This window comes from Narcine bancroftii, chromosome 6 (genome assembly GCF_036971445.1).
Source record: "Narcine bancroftii isolate sNarBan1 chromosome 6, sNarBan1.hap1, whole genome shotgun sequence".
Lineage (NCBI taxonomy): Eukaryota > Metazoa > Chordata > Chondrichthyes > Torpediniformes > Narcinidae > Narcine > Narcine bancroftii.
The window spans coordinates 140282832-140303655 of record NC_091474.1 but is presented as its reverse complement, the minus strand read 5'-3'; the positions used below and the strand labels follow the sequence as shown (position 1 = coordinate 140303655).

Here is a 20824-nt window from a genome sequence, read left to right as displayed (position 1 = left end):
ATTCGTGAACCCATGGCTTTACACAACATCAGCCAATTACTAGCAAGGAATTTATAAGGAAGATTGCACAGTTGCCAAATCTGCTTGACACAGACACACTGGTGGGCCACAGATCCTTTAAATGACTATGCACATACAGTGTGCAAAATTTTAAAATTACTACTCGGCAAAAGAAGCTGGCACTGGAAAAATCCATCCAATTTAAGAAGAATTCTTCTGGGTTTCTCATGGAGCTTTTAAATTTGCTTCTACTCTCACTGTCATTCCAGTTCAATGCCCAATATGTGTGTCTAGACACACAGCAAAAGCCTTCCTCTGGAGGCAGGAAACCTCAGAGCCTCTTTATTATGAAGGAAGAACACACACATGGCCCTAGGCTCCGGCCAACCCAGAAATTTGACTATAATAGAGGAATGCTCTGGAGATGTGAATTAAATGAAAGGCATTGAGATCATTCTACTCTCACTATGATCATTTAATTGAAGTTTGTGCTCGTTTCATTGTTAGGAGAAAGTATTGCATCCATAATCTTTAAAAAATAATCAATACAAATGAATGAAATAATCTGGAACTTCTCTATTTTTAATGTCGTTGTCAGTTATCACAACATGCTGATGTATAAAACTTGATTTTAAATGAAAAGATACAAACAAAAACTTTATTTGAAAGAAACATGATTAAAAATAAGGCTTGATTTAATTGGCTGCAACATCAGTTAAAATCGAGGGAACATTTCCAAATGATTGAAACAAATAGGATTTCAATGCAGCAGGAGTGAAACATGAAAGTGTGCAGTTGCAGTGATTGTTGTAAAATCACAGAAATGCTGGAGAAACTCAGCGGGACTCTCAGCATCCAGGGGAGGTAAAATATATTATCGACGTTTCGGGTCTGACCTGCCTCAAGTTGTGAATAAAGAGCAAGCAGGTACACATTCATTTACTTTATATTAATTAAATAAATGTTGAGGACAGAAATATTCTAATTCATCCAATAAGTCTGTCATCCGTTCTGATCTGCTTGAGCTTCATCCCAATCTATAATTTCTTCTCATTTGTTTTTCTGGTTTCCTTTTAAAAACATCAAGTAGAAACCAGCTACAGGTTCAGCATGGCTGATGTTTGCATTTTCACCATTCTCTGGGATTTTATTGTCTAGTTAAGGCTTATCGTTTGAACTCAATCACACCTACTTCACTTTTTCCTGAAGTTGTAACCTAGCAGCTTTGCTTTCAACCCAGTAATTTTTGTCCATTCTTCCCAACTGCTTGCTGTTTGCTAACATGACAGCCAGAACCACAAGCAAATTGGATTAAAGAGGCATCTTATTGCAGATTCAGTCGTGGAGCGCTCAACATTTGGACGAGGTGTATCAGCATGAAAGCTTGCTGCCAATTCAAACCCTCGTCCTTTCACATTTTGTTCATGATTAGTTACAAAATGCACTTTGCAAGATGCAGGCAGTATTCCCCAGGACAAGGCAAGCAAATAGGTTGCTTCAGAAAGAGACTAGTGGAAACAGCCCCCAATGGTAAGCTTTTATTTATTTTGCTGACCTTAACATGAAGCTTGCAAGACAGAAATGCACATCGCCCATTCCATGCTTCCCCTTATTGTTACTCCTGAATTTCCTTTACCACATTGCTCAGCGTCAGAGCATCAGTTACAATTTATCTCTGTTATTGCACTGCACTATTAAGTTTAATTAGTTTCAAGATTTGGACATCAAAGGCAATGCTAGCATTTATTGCCCATCCCTATTTATCATGGAGGAGGCATTAATGAATTGCCTTCTCGAACCACGCTGCAGTTCTTTAGGCAATGGTACCCCAACAGTGCTGTTGGATCAGATGCTCCAAAATATATATCCAGCAATGATGAAGTGATACACCTCCAAACCATCAAGTCAGGATGGTGTGTGAGTTGGATGGAAGCCTGCGGATGGTGTTTTCCTACGCACTTTCTGCTCTTGTCCTGTCTTGCAGTAGAACCTGTGAGTTTGGGAGGCATTACCTGAGTAGACTGTGCAAGTCGCTGCACTGTATATGACGTATAGGACTGCAAATGAAGCCAGGGGTCCCCCTCAGTGGACAAAGCAGTCTAACCGACTCGCAGTTCTCTACCACTTTGAGCACTACCTCAGGTCCCATTTCGTTTCCAGTGAGTAATTTCACCTTCAACGATACAACAAAAAGGTCAAATTCCTGAGGCGAGTTGGGAAAGACACACAGGATTTAGTAAAAAAGATAAAACAAACAGAAGTACATTTTTAAAATCAGCAGCATGATTAATTTCAGATGAAATGAGACTCCACGCTTACGAATTTAAATTCCATACAAGGCTAATTGTTTGGCAGTGAATTCGACCTTTAAGAGTTCAGTTATCATTGACCAAGTCACTTTCAGGCATATTTGATGGGGACCTGCTGTGGAAGTACGCTGTCTGTAAGGAATTTGTATGTTCTTCTCAAGTCTGCGTGGGTTTACCCTGGGGGGTGGGGGGGGGGCTCTGGTTTTTTTCCCACCATTCAAAAATGTACTGGAGGTGTAGGTCAATCGAGTGCAAATGGGTGCCACAGGGTCTTGGGCTGAGATGGCCTGTTACCGTGCTGTATGTCTAAAATTCTTAAGACATCTCTCTTGTAATATTTTTGAACTATTTGTGATGTAGCCTCCCCCAGGAACCTGAACTCGGTAATACAGTGGGCCACAATAAAAACAGATGTGCTGGACATACTCAGCAGGTCAGCCAGCAAAAAATGTAGAGCTATGTATGTGATCAAGAATCCATTTCCAATGAAAGGGTTTTCACTTGAAACATTTCTCTCTCCACGGACACTTCTTGAGCTGCTTTGCATTTCTAGCATTTTCTGTTTATATTTTGGTTTTCAAGCCCCTGCAGTTTTTTTTTAAATTTTCAAATACAGAGGACTAATACTCTATTTTTCTGTTTATGGAACCACCATCAAGCTCGGTGCCTGTGTCAGCTGATCCCTGACTTATGTGCCTGAGCATTGAAACCTGGAATAAATCAGAGGTGAGATAGCAGGGAATCCAAAGCACTCTGCCTTTGGATGGCATTGAGGGCTCAGAAGTGCAGAGCTGAGGGCCCAGATGCACTTTGCATCCAAACACTTATCTGGGCATCTCTGGCAAGGCCATGATTTAATTCCAATCCAAATTGCCTTTGTGTATGTGTATGTAGTTGAGGTTTTGTTGCAAACTTCTGAAGTTACTAATGGGTGGAGACCTTCATGTCTCAATCCCAGTAATGCTGAATGGTCAGTAATATATTTCCAAATCAAGGTAATATAAGGGGAAACCAAAGGAGGGAGTATTCCCTTGCTTATACCCCCTTGTCTATCCTGGTGGTAGAGATTATGGATTTAGCAGGCACTGCCAAAATAGCACATACAAGTTTTGACAGTGTATTCTACAGATAACATAGATTGCAGCTATAGTGTTCCAGTAACAGGGTGGATATTGTGGCAAACATAGTACAATTCATGTACAGTGCTTTATCTTGGATGGTACTAAGCTTCTTGAGTGTTGATGGGGATGTAATCATGCAGGTAAATGAAGAATATTCTTTCACGTTCCTGATTTGTACCCTGCAGATAATGAAAGGGCTTAGGGCACCTGAAGATGAGTCACCCTTCACAGAATACAAAGCCTCTGACCTGCTCTTGTATCCACAGCATTTTATATGGCTGCTCCAGTTGAGCTTCTATGCCATGGTGACCAATTGCAACCAATCAGTGCAATGGGTTGATGATGGGAGACAGAGTGATATAGTACTATTGGATGCCAAGGATCAGTGATTACATTCTCAATTTGTGGAGAAGATCACTGGCTGGCATTTGTATGGTATGAATGTTACTTGCCATTGATCAGCACATGGCTCAATTGTCGAGGTCTTTCTGTCTGTAGGCATGGGCTGCAAAATGTTCTGACGAAGTGATGTACTTTGACTTCAATCTTACTGAGATGCCTTGGTGTGACATTCACTCACGTGCAGCTTTAATGACAAGAGTACTCACTCTCACTTTGAGTTCTTTGCTCCATGGTTGCATGAATGGAGTGATGAAGTCTGGAGTTGAGTAATCCTGGAAACAGACCAAGTTATAAACAAGTAGCATGATTAACATTGATGATGCCTTCCAGGACTTTGGTTATGATTGAAAGTAAATTTATTGGGAGGGGTTTACAGGACCATCCTGGGCCCTTTGATTAAAGCATACATGATATAATATAGCTGATGCTCAGTGGAAGCTGCACTGTAGAACCAACAGGGATTAAAGTACATTGTTTTAATTCTGAAACATCCTGTTATGGAATTTAACCTTGTCTATATTTGGTCAGGATAGTGCATTTTAGCATTTTTACTAAATTTGAAGTCATAAACCTTGTGACAAGATTAGGAGGATTTAAGACATGAATATTTTTGTTAATTGTTTTCTTACACTAACATAAATAAGCATAAATATCATGGAAATACTCATCTTTTAATTATATTTGCAGTAAAACGCCTGACATCCGGCACCAATTAGTAAATTTTCTGGTTGCTTGTATGTGATTGGTGAACTAACGGTGAGACGCACCAATTGTAAACTTCCTTATTTTCTACCTATTTATTTTGCACAATTGGTTTGCCGGTTGCTTGAGGCTGCCAATTTCTTGAATTCTGGCTAACAGGGGTTTTACTGTATAAAAAAAACTAGAAAAGAGTAAAATTTTGATTTTTTTACTGTGTGTAATAATTCAACAATTGTTCGTCATTTTAACATAATCTTATTCCCTAGGGATAGAAAATGATGAAGAAATCAAACAGCTGGATGAAGAGATTAAGGAATTAAATGAATCTAATTCCCAGGTGGAAGCCGATATGATCAAGCTTAGGACCCAGGTAGCAATGCTTACAATAATCCTCGTATTCATTGCATGCCAAAAAAAATTGCTATTTTGGCTAAAGGTGCTGTTTAACATGTAACAGTCATCCATCGTGGATTTAGATGTTATCTAGCGACGTGCTTTCGTGGTCCTGTACTGTGAACCCATCCCTCTACATCCACTACCCACAAACCAAACATGGGGAAAATTCCAGCATTTCCTTCAATGTATTGAAATGGAGGCAGCCAATCCCTTCCCACTTACCAAACATGGTTTGAAATGGTCTCTAGGACGTGCACCAGCTTTGCCCTTGGAGCCTCTGACTAGATTATAACAGACTCTTACGTATTCGACAGTTATTTAGAGGCTGGTGAGGTGAAACAATGACTGCAGAGTTTGACTTGTAACCAGTAACCACTGAGTTACGTACAAGCTGTGAACTATTTTCTAGGGACCAGGACAGCTCTGTCCCTAATCAATAAACTTCAAAATTTTGAAAAAAAATGTTAGTGAGACCATTAGCTTTCTTAAAACTCTGCCTTGGTTTTATTTATTTAAAATGTTCAAATATTGCAAAACAGCAACAAGAGCACTTTTGGCACTCAGTGCAATGATCTACTGCACTGACCAGCTTTGACATAAACCCCAAAAAGTGAGAGTTCACTTTGGGCCAGAGTTGAGAGTTCCATTGTCATTTTAATGCTGCTGTAAAAGGGAAGCTTCTTCACAGTGACATTTTGAGGCAATATAAAACATCCTCACTGGTTGAATGGATTAGTGCAAATGAACACCTTTGCACTCCTCTCAAAAGGAACTCAAATGTATTTGGCACCCAGATCACTATAAACCCTGTTCACTGTCATATTGTACTGCTCATGTTGTAAACTGTGGAACTAATGTATGATGAATCGGCAGTCTCAAAGTGCTCTTCAACTGAAATTCTCTATAATAATTGACTTGACTATAATATGATAGAAAGCATTTATTCATTTATATTTTCCCTCCTTTAGGTCCCCCACACCATGCATCAATCCCTGGCTGAGAGGGGGGTAGGTGATCTGCTGTCTTTGCCACTTTGTAACAGGCTACTCAGAGCTCTTCCGGAATGTCCCAGGTTGACTTGCATGATGGTGTTTTAGGTCTGAGCCGACGGGAAAGCATCTGCCAGCCTTTGCTCTGCAGTTTTCACAGTTACCAGGCTGAGGTCGCCAGATGTGAACCCAATTACGATCACTCAGCCATGTGGTGAATTATTAAATCAGTACCAAGTGCATATTATTAACAATATTAAGAGCATCTGCTTAAAAAAAAGGAAGGAAAGGTGTTTATTTTTTTTAATTTACAAGGTATAATAGAGATAATCTGCAGGGTATGGTTTCCTTGGCCACCAACTAACAACTTTTACAATTCCACCACCGACTTCCCAACTCCTCCTCCCTTCTTCTATCTCTTGGGAAAGTATGTACATAATTTATTTTATACAACCTGGGACTGGATGCAGCATTATCAGTCCATCAGCATTGCCAGACCAAGTGGGTATATCATAAGATTAGATAACCATGAATGGGACATTCTAACAGCCAAATTTCCATTGATTAGATTATAGAACAAAATTGTTTGAAATTCAATGCCTCTCATTGGCTTCCTAATCAATTGCTGGGCTCCAGCCAGAGACATACACTTTGTTTTGAAGTACGGTGGGGAGCTGATGGCCTGATTTTCACAAAGCTGGCATAGACACAAGCTTTGAAATTACTGTTGGTGATATTAGTCGATCAATATTCAAAATGTAGGCACGATATTCCTTTGTTCAGTGTTTTAACACAGACATTAATCTGATCATTCCAAATAGACTAATACAGGTGATAAAATCGAGGACTGAGGAATATCACAGAGAAGAGCAAAGTACCTGGCCCTAATATTGCCAACACTCATTTCCAGGCTATGCAGGAGTGATTTTTAAATGACAGGCCACTTCAAACAAAATTAGAAAAACATCAACGATTTGTGTTTTGACCTATAACCTAATTTAATTGATCTTGGCCTTGAAATACCACTGTAGAAAGATTAGCATTGCAGCATTGAATATATTTACATATTCCATTCCTTTATTCACAATTCTAACAAAAGGGTTAAATTGTTCAAGATAAAGGAATTGTTTAGAAGATGGTGAAATTCTAATCTTTAACAGGAACATTTCAAGGCCACTGGCTTCTGAAGTTGATTTGGAACTTTTCCCTATTTTTAAGTCATCCTTTGACATTATTTGTTAATTGATATTGTGTGTTATTTATTGGATTACTGATTATTATTCTATTTTAATTTTTAGATGATCAGTTATAATATATTTTTATTGCTATTTAGCATTGTATGCTTTTTATTTAAAATTGGTAATTGGTATTGCTTTAGTACTTGTAAGCTTCTGGTATGATGGTAAATTATGCCTGAACGTTTAAGTTACTGAACATTAAAGTAAATTTTCCTTTAAGGTCAAATCTCCAAGATTTACAATTACTAAATGCTATAAATGTCATAAATGTAATATTTTATAAATGTATTGATAAATGAAGTACATTTTAAAGTTATCAGTCAGTAAAGTAAGCCTCACTAATTGATATTGGATGCTGTGCTTTCCAGATCACAACAATGGAGAACAATCTAAAAACGATAGAAGAAGAAAATAAAGTGATTGAACAACAGAATGAGTCCCTTCTGCATGAGTTGGCCAATCTAAGTCAGTCTCTAATCCACAGCTTGGCCAACATCCAACTGCCACACATGGTAAGGTCCAAAATAAAAATATTTATATGATGCCTTCTCCAAAACAACGGCCTAATACAAAGGCAATCAATTTACAGCATTATCCAGTAAATTCATGGGTAGATGACAGTTGTAACAAGAAATAGGATCATAGGATTGGTAAAACAGAAAGGCCATTCAGCCCATAACACCTGTACTCTTTCTGTATTGCATTGGAAATAGTTTGCTTTTGAAATATTTACCCAGTTCCATTTGAAAGCCACAGATAAATTGTTGCCACCAATTTCCTGGCAATTAGTCCAATCCAGATTTTAAATTCACCATGTTAAAAGGAAGAGTGGTTTGAAAAAAAAATCTTTTTATACATCACTCCTCTGACTTATTCCAATCTCATCTCCTCTGAACTCTCAGCCTCCACTCTCTCCACAACAATCCCTACCATACTTTCAAACCCGCAGGCAAGGGTGGTGCTGTTGTGGTCTGGTTCACTAACTTCTACCTTGTCAAAACCAGACGACGGCTCTCAGTCACCTCCTCTTACCTACCCCTTCAACAAGACCCCGCCATGAAAGACTATCAATCCACCATCTCACATACTAGTTCTAACTTGGTCACCTCTCTCCCATGGCCTCCAATCGCATTGTTTCCCATCCTGCATTGTCTGATTCTACCTCCTACCCAATTATTCAGGTAGGCTCATTGTTTCTGCATTATGATCATGTGAAAAGGAAGTTGTCCCTCACATCATCCCTGGATTTCTTGCCTATCATTTTAAATCTATTTCTACTAATCTTTGATTGCTGTGACAATGGGACCATCTTCTTCCTATTTAACATTTCTAAATCTGTCAAAGTTTTTCATACTTCTGTCAATTTTCCACTTAACTTTCTTTACTCCATGAGGAACAGTCCCATGATCTCTAGTCTAACCAGAGATTGTAACCAAGTTCAAGTAAACCACAAGAACTGCAAATGTTGTAATCATGAGCGAACAATGAGAAGCTGGAGGGACTCAGTGGTCAGACAGTGTCCTTTATCAAGACTGATCCAGTGTAGCTTTTCTACAACCAATATACACCTTTCGTAAGTTTTCTTGAGTGTCATGTCCAGCATTGGATACAATGCTCTTGTCATGACATAACTGGTGTTTCATAACATTTTAATGTAACCTTCTTTCTGTGTCTTCTATAATTCGAGTTATGAAGATAAGTATCCCAAATACGTTTTTAACCTTGTTTTCCACTTTTGAAGATTTATATACATATAATCCCAGGCCTCTCTGTTTCGACATTTGCACTGTTTACTCTGCATTTACTTGGAAATTAAATTGTATTACAACTCTTTCAATTATGCAGTTAAAAGGTACTTTTCTTTTTCTGTGATAAGAGGTATGATTAATCAGTTTATAAATGACTGAGAAGGTGTTGGTGGTGTGGATAGCAAGGAAGGATCAACAGGATATATCAGAATGGAAAATTAGGTGAACAATGGCAGGTAAAGTGTATTCCCAACAAGTTTTGGAAGTTATATTGGTGGAGGACACTTAAAATAAATGATAGGGCAACACAAGTAGATAGAGGTGTGAAAATGGGATATGACTGACTGGTGCAGGGCCTTGACCTGAAATGTCATCCCCAACTTTCTGTCTCCACTGATGTTTTCCCTGACTCCTTGAGTTCCTCAGCAGATCATTTCAGAATCTTCAGTCTCTTCTGTCCAAAGGTAAATGAAACATTGCCTTAAATTCTTCAAACTCCATCACTAATTAAATCAGCCCACATTGTCTACACCAAAGGCCCCAAGCTTGCAACCCTTTTCCCCAACCCTTCTCCCCCTCCTCTATGACAGCCCCAAGCATTCTTCTGAACTCTGATCTCACTTTCCCTTCCACCCAATATTCTTGGCAAGATCATGACCCTGCCAGATCAAGCCCCATAAGCCCTCCCTACAACATAGCAAGTGCAATCCATCCATCCCTCCCATCTCCTCAGCTCTATTGCCAATGAGATCCCTCCTCCCCAACACCATGCACCATGCACAGTTCAGTCTTTCTCCACACCACTGCTGGAACATCCCAATCCACAGCTCATACCCCCCATCCCCAGCCAAAATTCTTTTGTCCCAAGAGGGCATTCCAATGGTTTTGCATCTTTCTTGTCAAAATTTTTTTTTCTACTTCTCGGCATTGAACTGGCATGTGTCAGTTCATCGATATTTGCAGATTATTACTATCCTTAGAACTGTTTAAAATGCATCAAAGTTTTATATGGCGACTGGAAACTTAGCAAATAACAAAATGCTGGGAGAATTTAACATGACAAGCAGCATCCTAAACTGTGATCGTCCATATCCCTCCATAGAATCTTCCTGAACTGCTGGTTTCCTCCAGCAATTTGAGTCCTGTTGAAGTTTTATGTCATCCGTAGGTTTAGAAATGTTACTCTCTACATCCATACCAAAGTTATTAATATGTATCAAAAATAGCTGTGGTCCTGGCATTAATCTTCAGGAAACAGCACTGCATGCCATCCAGTTTGAAAACAATTAATGAATACAATTCTTTTTTTCTGTCTCTGAACCAATTTCACAACCCTTTTATTTTACAGGCTTCAATTTTGCTAACCACGCCTTTATGTAGAATTTTATCAGACAGCTTGAAAATCAATGTGAACAACATCTAATTTACTCTAGTTCAAAATCTGGTTAGTCAAATACAATTTAACTTTAACACATTTATGTTATTTTAGGTTTCAGCAAGTAAATGTTTTTTTATCCCCTGAATTTATCATCCCTAAAAATTTCCTCATCACCACAGTTAAACTGACCAGGCTATTGGCTTTCAAAATCAGAATCAGAATTTATTGTCATGAACGAGTCACAAAATTCAGTGTTTTGCAGCAGCGTCGTAGAGCAAACATTCCTATTATAAGTCATCTTGTCACAATAAAAAAAATAAAAATAATAGTGCATGAAAAGTAAGGCAGTGTCTTTGGTTCATTGATTATTCAGGAATCTGATGGCAGGGGGAAGAAGCTGTCCTTGTCCCATTGAGTGCTCATCTTTAGACTCCTGTACCTTTTTCCCAATGATAGCAGAGTGAAGAGGGCATGGTCTGGGTGGTGGGGGTCAGTGAGAATAGAGGCTGCTTTCTTAAGACATCACCTCATGTAGGTGTGCTCGATGGAGTGAAGTCTGGTGCCTGTGATGTCATAAGCTGAGTTAACAACCCTCTGGAGTTATTTTTTCTTGTCCTGAGATTTGGCACCTCTATACCAGGCAGTGATGCAACCAGCTAGAATGCTATCCACAGTACACCTGTACCGACATATCGAATCTCCTCAAACACCGCACAAAGTATAGCCACTGGTGAGCATGGAGGCTCCAGGACAGATCCACAGAGATGTTGACACCCAGGAATTTGAAGTTCTTGAACCTCTCCATTTCTGAGAACCCTCGATGAGGACTAGGTGGTGTTCTCCTGACTTCTTCCTGAAGTCCACAATCATCCCCTGATTTCCGTTTGTGATTCTGCTGACAACTGTGTGTCATGATCAAATTTGTTTTTAGCATTGGAATTGTGCCCGGCCACACAGTCATGGGTGTATAATGAGTAGAGCAGTGGGCCAAGTACGTATCCTTAAGGTGTGCATGTGTTGATAATCAGTGAGGAGGAGACAATGTTTCTAATTCGTACTGACTGTGGTCTTCTGATGAGAAAGTCCAGTTGCAGAGAGGGGTACAGAGGTTCTTGTCCAGCCCTGAGGGAATAAATGTATTGAAGGCTGAGCTGGAGTCGATGAAGAGGAGCCGTATGTATGAATTGCTGTTTTTGAGGTGTTGAACAAAGTAAAACATGATATTCTTCAGTTCTCTGCCATTTGTATTTCAGGAAGGTTATGTTCAGCCCTTCTGCATTTTCACATGCACCCTCAACACCTCTCAGCAAACAAGAGTGAATCCTGTTTGGATATTGGATATCCACCAAAAGCTAAGCCAATAATTCTAAAAATTAACTCCTTTTCAATTTTCATCCTACACATTACCTATACTGCCTCCTCTGGCTGAGATTTTGGGGATATCCTCTTTTTTGGTAAATACAGACGCAAAGTACTGATTAAATATCTAGGCCTGTTCTGAGTCCAACCATACATTGGCTTTAAGATGCCTAATTCGCCATGCCAATTTTATTACCCTTTTCTATTTACAGTATACAGCCATGGAAAACTTTAAGGGCCCATTTAATGTTACCTGTCGATCTATTCGCTCTCATTTTTGCCCCTCCTGTTTCCTTTTTCACTTTCTCTGATTTTACTCATTTGCCTGATTCTCGCTCAGATTTCCAGTGTCTTTTATTGCATCTTATCCTCTATCACTTTTGTCATTGAGGGTGCTCTGGCTTTGGTTGGCAATCTAACCAATCTTTTCAAAGCCATCAAATTGTGGTAGTGGCCTATTTCTTATTTGTGGGATCAATTTTTATACCAAGAAGGTTTGGGCTTAGCAGACAGGAAACATGGATCTTTTTTCCTGAGATTTTGTCCAATACATTTTTTACCAACAAGCTTTCTTTAAAGCAGTGATTTTCAACCTTTTTCTTTCCACTTACATTCCACTTAAAGTAATCTCTATGCATGGGTGCTCTGATTAATAAGGGATGGAAAGAAAAAGTTTTAAAACCACTGTTTTAATTGTACCTAATTAAATTGTTATGTGCACAGTTTCATAAACTCCAAAGAAAATGGGCCAATGACAGTTTTTCTCAAGCAAAATATTTCAGTAACAATTGGGTCTGGAGCAATGATACTCAACCATTTTTTCTCACTCACATTCCACCTTAAACAATCCCTTATGGCATAGGGATTACTTAAGGTGGTATGTGAGTGGAAAGAAAAAGTTTGAATGCCATTGCTTTAAAGCTTGCACCTTTGGCAGGAAGAGGTTGAGGCCAGCTGCTGGCAAGAAAAGATCTGCCAGCCTCGGTTGACTTGCCAGCAAGCAGCTAACATAGCAGGGAAGGAGATATGGAACAGCTTTGCAGGAAGCAAGGCATGGAAGATGCTGCCATTTACTTCAGAGCCCAGAGGAGCATTTTTATTTCTTCCAGTCCCATGAATTGATGTCTTATATTTGCCTCAGTCTGCAGGCCTGATTCATCTGATGAGAAAAATCCCTGCTCAGGTTCCCGTTGAAATGCATGTGAAGTCATTTTGATTTAATAGAGCTTCTATTGATAGTTGTTGTAGTCATCTGACATACCTCAATATTTCTAGCCATAGTGGAATTAATTTGATTTGAGCTTGCTGATCTGCACCTGCTTTAAGCAAGTAACTTACCTGCCAGCTGAACACTACAGGGTTTATCTTGGAAATGAATCAAAATGGTGAATCAGGCCGGTAACCTGATTAAAGTTGCCTGTCCAAATGTATTGTTTCTCAACGTTTCCAACAACATGGCTTTGTTAGCAGTGATTTACTTGGATGCCCTTCTAATGCCTCACTTGCCATATATTCTCTCTAAGGCTAGTGATACTTTCTTAGTCAATGCTGTACGTTTTACAGGACAAGGTGGCTACACCAGTTATATTGAGTGCTGTTCTACTGTACATGAAGAGAGGTAATTATTACAAGGCATAAATAACTTTAATGAGGATAGTACACTCACAGAAACATATACCAATTAAAATGTCATAAATTTAATTTACATTTCCTCACTTGCAAATAATTAAATTAGTTTTATGTACAATTGAATGACAAATATACAAATTATTATATTCCCAAAAATAAATTGATGCAAGATTTACTTTTCATCACATAATACTAGTGAGTGTTCAATTTCTTAGGCAATGATGTTACAACCCTGTGTTAATATTTCCTACTTTCAATTAATATTATATTTCCAGCTGCGTATGGCATGTGTCTTTCAAATAATAATCATCTTACAAATCTTGGCTCTCAGCAGAGAGACTTTTCCACTGCTTACGTTTATTGGGTTGGTGAGCAAATCAAGGAAAATTTCCAAACTGAAATATAGATGTGTGGTGGGTGCAAGACCCCCAGGGAGCCACAGGCTTAGAAGGTTGTGGTGATACACCACTGGCCTCCTGCAGGGGGAAATCTGTGTAACTGCAGAAAAGCATGGGGGACAAGGCAACACCTGGCCGGATGTCAATCAGCCGACCTGAATGGACCAAGCCCCACCCAGTTGGCTGCTAATCACCCTCCGGGATATAAGCTAGATCTGGCCCTTCAAAGACAGTCTCTGAGCTTGCACAGCACTCTCACAGCCAGCCCTGTGGAAGTTTATGTTGAATAAATTGTGGTGCGCTATTGAACAGAAGTAAACACACAAAACATAAAGTCCGTAAATTTCTCCGGACAGCCGAAGAGCTGAACCTCACTTACAATAAAGAGAAGTGTGTGTTCAGCACCACCCGCCTCACCATTCTGGGGTACATCATGGCACATGGTTTCATTGGCACATGGTTTCATCGGCCCAGATCCAGAACGGATGTGCCCATTAATAGAGCAGTCCCTCCCCCCACCCCCCCATGCTCAAAGACCTCCACAGGTGCCTTGGCTTATTCTCCTACTACTCACAGAAAGTCCCCCGCTTTTCGGACAAGGTCCAGGACACGACTTTTCCTCTCCTACCCGAGGCACAGGCAGCCTTCACGCACATCTGGCAGGATATCGCAGATGCCACGATGCATGCCATGGATGAGGACTCCCCCTTCCAGGTGGAGAGCAATGCCTTCGATGTGGCTCTCGCCACTACCCTTAACCAGGAGGGGCGCCTGGTCGCCTCCTTCTCTAGGACCCTCCGTGGTTCTGAGCTAGGGCACTCTGCCATTGAAAAGGAGGCCCAGGTGATTGTGGAAGTGGTCTGTCATTGGCACCACTACCTGGCTGGCAGGAGGTTCACCCTCCTCACCGACCAGCAGGCCATGGCATTCATGTTCAACACCACCCACAGGGGCAAGATCAAGATCGATAAGATGTTGAGCTGGAGAGTCGAGCTGGCAACGTACAGCTACAACATCCAGTATCGTCCAGGGAAATTTAATGACTACCCCGACGTCCTCTACCGGACCTGCGCATTGCTCCACGACAACCAGCTGGAGGCACTGCATGAGTCCTTCTGTCACCTGGGCGCTACACGCTTATACCATTTCATCAAGTCCCGAAACCTCCCGTAAAACTGTCAGGGATGTCAAGACCATGCCGGGTCTGCATGGAATGCAAACCCCGCTTCTTCTGTCCGCCCCAGGCTCATGTAGTAAAGGCCACTCGGCCTTTTGAGCGCCTCAGCATAAATTTCAAGGGCCCACTCCCTTCCACTAATCAGAATGTCTATTTCCTCGCAGCCATAGACGAGTACTCCCACTTCCCTTTCGCCATCCCATGCCCAGACACCTCCACAGCCACCATCATCAGGGCACTGACACAGATCTTCACCATGTTCGGCTACCCCACATTTTCTCCACAGTGACCGGGGGTCTAGCTTCTTGAGTGATGTTAGGTAAAAACATCATGAGCTGGGAATGTAGAGGGAATCACCCAGTGCTGGGCCGTAACAAGATGCAGTTGTGACCTTGTACTCTCAAGATAAGAGTGGGGATGACAAATTGATGTGCAGGAGGCTAGCAGAGAGGGATAGCAACAGTTTATTCATTGGACAATGTAATGGTATGATAATTTACTAAGTACGTATCCTGAGGTATAAAAAAAACACCACTTGCTGATAACGGCAGAATGCGCCTTCTCCAACTAACACTGTTAGTTGCAAGTGTTACAATCCGGCAATAAAGAACAAAGAACCTTGATTTCGACTCAGTCTGGTGTTTGACTCACTCATTCATGAACAAAGCAGATCTAACAGTGAGGAACTGCACCAGTACTTGACAGCAAGAGGGATTGCAACTAGTCGCACAACTTGTTACAACCTGAGAGGTAATGGAGAATGGGGTAATCTGGAAGGCAGTCCTCCTGGCCCTTAAGTCTAAGGGGTGGTCCGTAGAGTACTGGCAGGATGCCCTCCCTGAGGCGCTCCATGCCATTAGGTCACTCCTGTGCACGGCTACCAACTAGACCCCTTACGAACGATTGTTTTCATTCCCCAGGAAATCGGCAACAGAAACATCACTCCCAGCATAGTTTGCATCCCCAGGACCAGTGCTCCTGCCTAGACATGTGCGGGCACACAAGGCCGAACCCCTGGTTGAGCAGGTGTTCCTCCTACACGCAAACCATAACTATACCTACGTTAGGTTCAACAGCGGCAGGGAGGACACCTTCTCAACCAGGGACCTGGCACCAGCAGGAGCACTCACCATATCCCAGGACCATGCCGGCTTGACACACTCCCCCAACCCCAGACAGCTATGGGACACCCAAGACCTCCCCAGTCACCCAGGACTCACTCCAACCGTTGGGGATGAACCCGCCCCTCCACCCATCCAACGCCTTACACACACCTCAACTCCGGCCATCCCTCCGTGCTGCACCATGCCAGCTGCTCTGGCCCCCACCCCCAGACCCTGCTTACCCTCACTGACCTATGCCCAGGAGCCAACCATGCAATGGTTGCAGAGACTCCGCCGGCTATATGTTTTGTATATATGTTTTGGGGCTCTGGTAGATCATGGAATAGACAACAGCAAAAATAGGGATTGAGCAAAACTGTGTTAACAGCAGTAACTGAGGCAGAACTTGTGCACTACAAACACATTTGCATGAGCACTTTGGCAGCTGCCACCTTGAACGATGCACTCCTTCATTCTGAATAACAAATAGTGCCCAGATGCCAAACCATATGGAATATTTTCTGGAAATCTCTCAGCTACTACCTGACCTACAGAAGTTGGCCAAATCCACGTAGGAGTTAACCAATTTCTCATATTCTGCAGTTTTACGTTAGTAGCATATAAATGAGGCTCAGGGTTCAACAAGGCTCTGGAAAAAATTCAGTGTACCTAAATCTGAAATATCCTCGCTTTTATATTTTTAAACCTTCAACATGGCCAACGAGATGCCATTAACCTTCATGATCTCTCTGTTGAGTCCTCTTTCATTCAAAATCACAGCTACATTGTCTACACTAGTTATCGTTGTTTTAAAAATCAGATAATCATTTGAATTAGGTGTATTGTGTTAATGAACATTAAAAATCTGGATTAACCAAACCAATGTTAAAAATTAAGCCTGTAATGTTTACTCTACCACATTCATGTCTGAATACAGCAATGATTCAGATGATGTAAGAAATATTTATTAGTTCCAGATTATGAGAGGGTTTTCCCATCTATTACCACAAAAATCTCCCATACCATATGCTCGAGTTTTGCTACATTCTTGATTTGTTAGATACAAGTCCATCAGTGAATTACCCACAGATGTACAATAGGACCAATGAAAAACAAAAAAACAACGCAGATGCTGGAAATCTAAATGAAAAGCAGAAAACAAATTTATACACAGCAAATCATGTAATATCTGTGTAAAGAGAAACACAGTAAATGTTTCAGGTAGAATACTCACCAAACTGAGAAAGAGTGAAAACCAATTTGCTAGTTTCCCAAATGTTCTCCTTTTTTCAACTGGAACTTTAATAATGAGCTAATCAAAATGAAATGGTGCCTTGTGAAGTATTGTTGAGAATTGGGACTCTGATTGAAATTGTAAAGAAATAACAAATGGATCTAAAGAATTCTTACATTCTTTCCACAGTTACAATTTTTATTTCATTTTAATTTTAAGGATACAGCACATTAGAAGGCCCTTCCAGCCCATGAAACACCTGCCATCCCATTATACCCCATTAACCTACCAACCACGCAATTTTTGGAGGGTGGGAAGAAACCGGAGCACATGGAGAAAACCCATGCAGGTCACAGGGAGAACATACAAACTCCTTGTAGACAGCGCTGGATTCAACCCTGACACTGTAATACTGTTGTGCCAACTGGTACATGTTATTGAGCATACCTACCAAAATAAAGTTGTTACATCAATGGATTATTGTCGTAGGGCCAACATAATGGCATTTGATTTCTGAGGGCTAGCCACTTCTACTTGTTACATGACAGAGATATTTTCTCAAGGTCCCTAATAGTCATTTTTTTGTTGTTGCTGTAGGATCCAATAAATGAACAGAATTTTGATGCCTACGTGACAACTTTAACAGACATGTATACAAATCAAGATCGCTATCAGAGCCCAGAAAACAAGGCCCTACTGGAAAACATAAAGCAAGCTGTGAAAGGAATACAGGTCTAAGGATCACTTCCTGGTTTATAAGAAAGATCTTGCTTGGATGCCTCACGTTTTTGCTGCTCTAATTTACCAGACAGTGTTGAATAATGAAACTTTATTTCTGTTACGAAGGTGTTATGCGTAGGAGACTTCATAATGATTTTATGTCCTGCTTTGAAAATAGTAATTGCATTTAATATATAGTTTTTAAAGACATTCACATTTTGTACGTTTTCATATGAGATGACATAGTGTAATATGCCATGTAATGTTTATAGCTGCCAACGTATGCACTTTTTTTGAGTGTATACTCTTGAATGGTTGACGGAACAAAAATTGAATAGGATGTGAATTCTTTCAAATGCTTTACAAAAGGGGAAGAATTTAATATAACAAATTGAATTTGACAGATAACAGAACGCTTGGGAGCATGTGAGCTATGATCTATGTATCGCTATCACTTGGATACCCTGATTTTCTGTCTCATATGGGAGACTGTGTTTTACAGAATTAAAAATAAAAGAATTTATGTGCATATTGTTTAATAGACGAGGATTGGTAGCAAAAATGCTCTAGTTTTGAACAACGCTTTAAAAATATTATGTGCTTTAGTTTTAAATGGATTACAATTAGGTGGGGACATTCAAATGAAATTATGGTTTTGGGAATTTAGAACAGTGAATGAAATAATGAGTAGCTTTAAGATTGTTTTAGTTTAGGTTTGCCAAATAGCCCTATGTCCTCACTATCCTGCATTACTTCTATTTAAATAAAAGAGCAGTGGGGTTTGTGGTTTAAAAAAAAAGCAAAGTAGCCCAGTGAGGGCCCAGGGCTAAACTCCAAGACAAGATACCTTGACAGAAGGATTACTTACACCCTGCACTGATTGGTGTTGTGACTTCATCAGCCTTCCAGGCTATAAGATGCTTAGAGCAATGCACTTCAATGAACATAGGACGGCCACTGAATGCCACAACACACTTTCTGTGAAGTTAATTTGTCTTGTAGTTTGCAGTACATGTTTATCTGTACTATGGGTCTCTGTAGAAGGAAGTATGGGTTTTATACCTTATTAATAATTTCATCTGACTGGAAATTACAGGGTTGCTGTCCCTAGAAACCTGCCAGTTCTTCTTTGCACTTACCTTGTCCTATATCCACAGTGTAATAAGGTGTGCAATTGCTGATATTATCAGTCATATGACAAAAATCGCATGAGTCTGAACAAATGAAACACAGAAGCCCGTGTGGCCACTATGGTGGCGATAGCCATAATGAACGCTATTGGGCAAAATGAGGTCATGACAGGAAATGTGATACAATATTCAATGTGAAACATGATCCCAGCAGCACTTTATTCATAGTCGTTGTGCAAAACTTACAAAGTTTTCCCAATGGACAAATTCTTAACTAGCTGGGAAAAGATTCTGTAATTACTCTGGGCCCATGCAGCTTTGAGCCGCCGCGGTGCCCATTTTCTGTTGTGCTATTAGTTGTAGCTGCCATGTTCAGAATTGCCTTTTTGAGAGCTAAAGCAAGGTGCTTGTCTTTCACCTTATGCCATATATATATACATATATACTTGCCCTAGCCTCTTTTAGGGCTTTGTTCTTCATTAACTGCATATGCCTTTTTTTTCCACTGCATTGTGTCTGCAGCTTCTATGCCAATATAGTAATGCTTTTAATAGAGTAAGAGCTAGTTTGACTTTTGGATTATTACTGTTCTCACCTATGTAAATGGAAAAGGGATTTTAAGCACAAATCTGCTGCTCATCTAATGTTGGTACATAATATCGAATCAAAGCGTACCTGTGACTCCGACATAGTGAACACAGACGTGTCACATATTAGAATGCTAACATTTCATAAGGATTATTGCAGATTCGTCAGAGTTTATTTATAATAACTTATTGTTCATATTCATTTCTAAGTTAATTTAAGTGATATTCATTTATCAAGACAGGATTTTGTATAAACTATTTATTGTGCTCTCTGTGGAACTGAAGTTTGATTTATTTTTGTACAACACAGCATGGATTTGTTGACATTTTAATTTTGCTATAAATGTGTAAATCACAAGTTGCTGTGATGATTCATTTTTAAATTGTGAACTTTGTACAATTTTGTCATGCTGGATGTTGACACATCTTACTATAAATAAAATCGTGTTGCCACATTTGTAGCACAGTGGTTCTCTGATCAGTGTTAACATTTTAACTTTATTGTATGTACTGGCAGCTGTGGCAAATAAATATTCAGCTAATATAATAAGTATTTCACGAACTCTGCCCTCTTTTTGTCCTACTTCTGCATGCCAAGCCCCATCAGGCATGTACCTCATTTATGCATGCAATTGTGCAGTTGTGGGGCTGACTGACCTTGCTTGGAGTTACACCTCAATGTTTCCTCTTTTAAAAGCTTTAAGAATAAACACAAGGACATAGAAATTAGGCAAAAAGCCATTGTATTATTTTTTCAAATGAAAAATCATCTGTATAATTAAAGGAAAAAGAGGCTTGACCTGGGGGCTGCCTTCTCATGTGAGAAGTCAAATTAGATTAACTAAACCTCCAAATGCAAGGCTGGTCTCCTGCTGTTACAGCAGTGCTAACAATGGCCCTAAATATCTCTTGATTGCCTGCTGTGAGAGGGAAATGAGCCCTAAATTTATCTGTGAACCTAAAATGTTTTGCTAAAAGAGGTGAAGATCATCAGTGAATGATAGAAAAGTATTTTTGAAGAACATGCTAAGGTATCTTCGTGTCAAGTAAACACTATAAGCTGAAGTGTTGAAGATGCAGAAGTTATGGACAGTGCTTCAAAGGAACTAAAAGAGCATTGTGCCCCAGAAGAGTTGGACACTTGTTGGTATAATCATTGAACTTTATCCTTAATAGTAACTGACACTGAAGCATCTTTATTTAC

The 20824-nt window shown here is 40.1% G+C and overlaps 1 protein-coding gene across 1 annotated transcript in view; it reads left to right on the top strand.

The window, feature by feature from the left end:
- Positions 1-18023, top strand: part of LOC138736530 (myelin transcription factor 1-like protein) — a 461086-nt gene extending 443063 nt beyond the window's left edge. The window contains exons 21-24 of the mRNA XM_069886189.1: positions 4801-4904; positions 5899-5937; positions 7526-7669; positions 17781-18023. Coding sequence (XP_069742290.1) covers positions 4801-4904; positions 5899-5937; positions 7526-7669; positions 17781-17921 — 428 coding nt within the window. The 3' untranslated portion in view covers positions 17922-18023. The remainder of the gene's footprint in view (positions 1-4800; positions 4905-5898; positions 5938-7525; positions 7670-17780) is intronic.
- The last annotated feature ends 2801 nt before the right edge of the window (positions 18024-20824 follow it).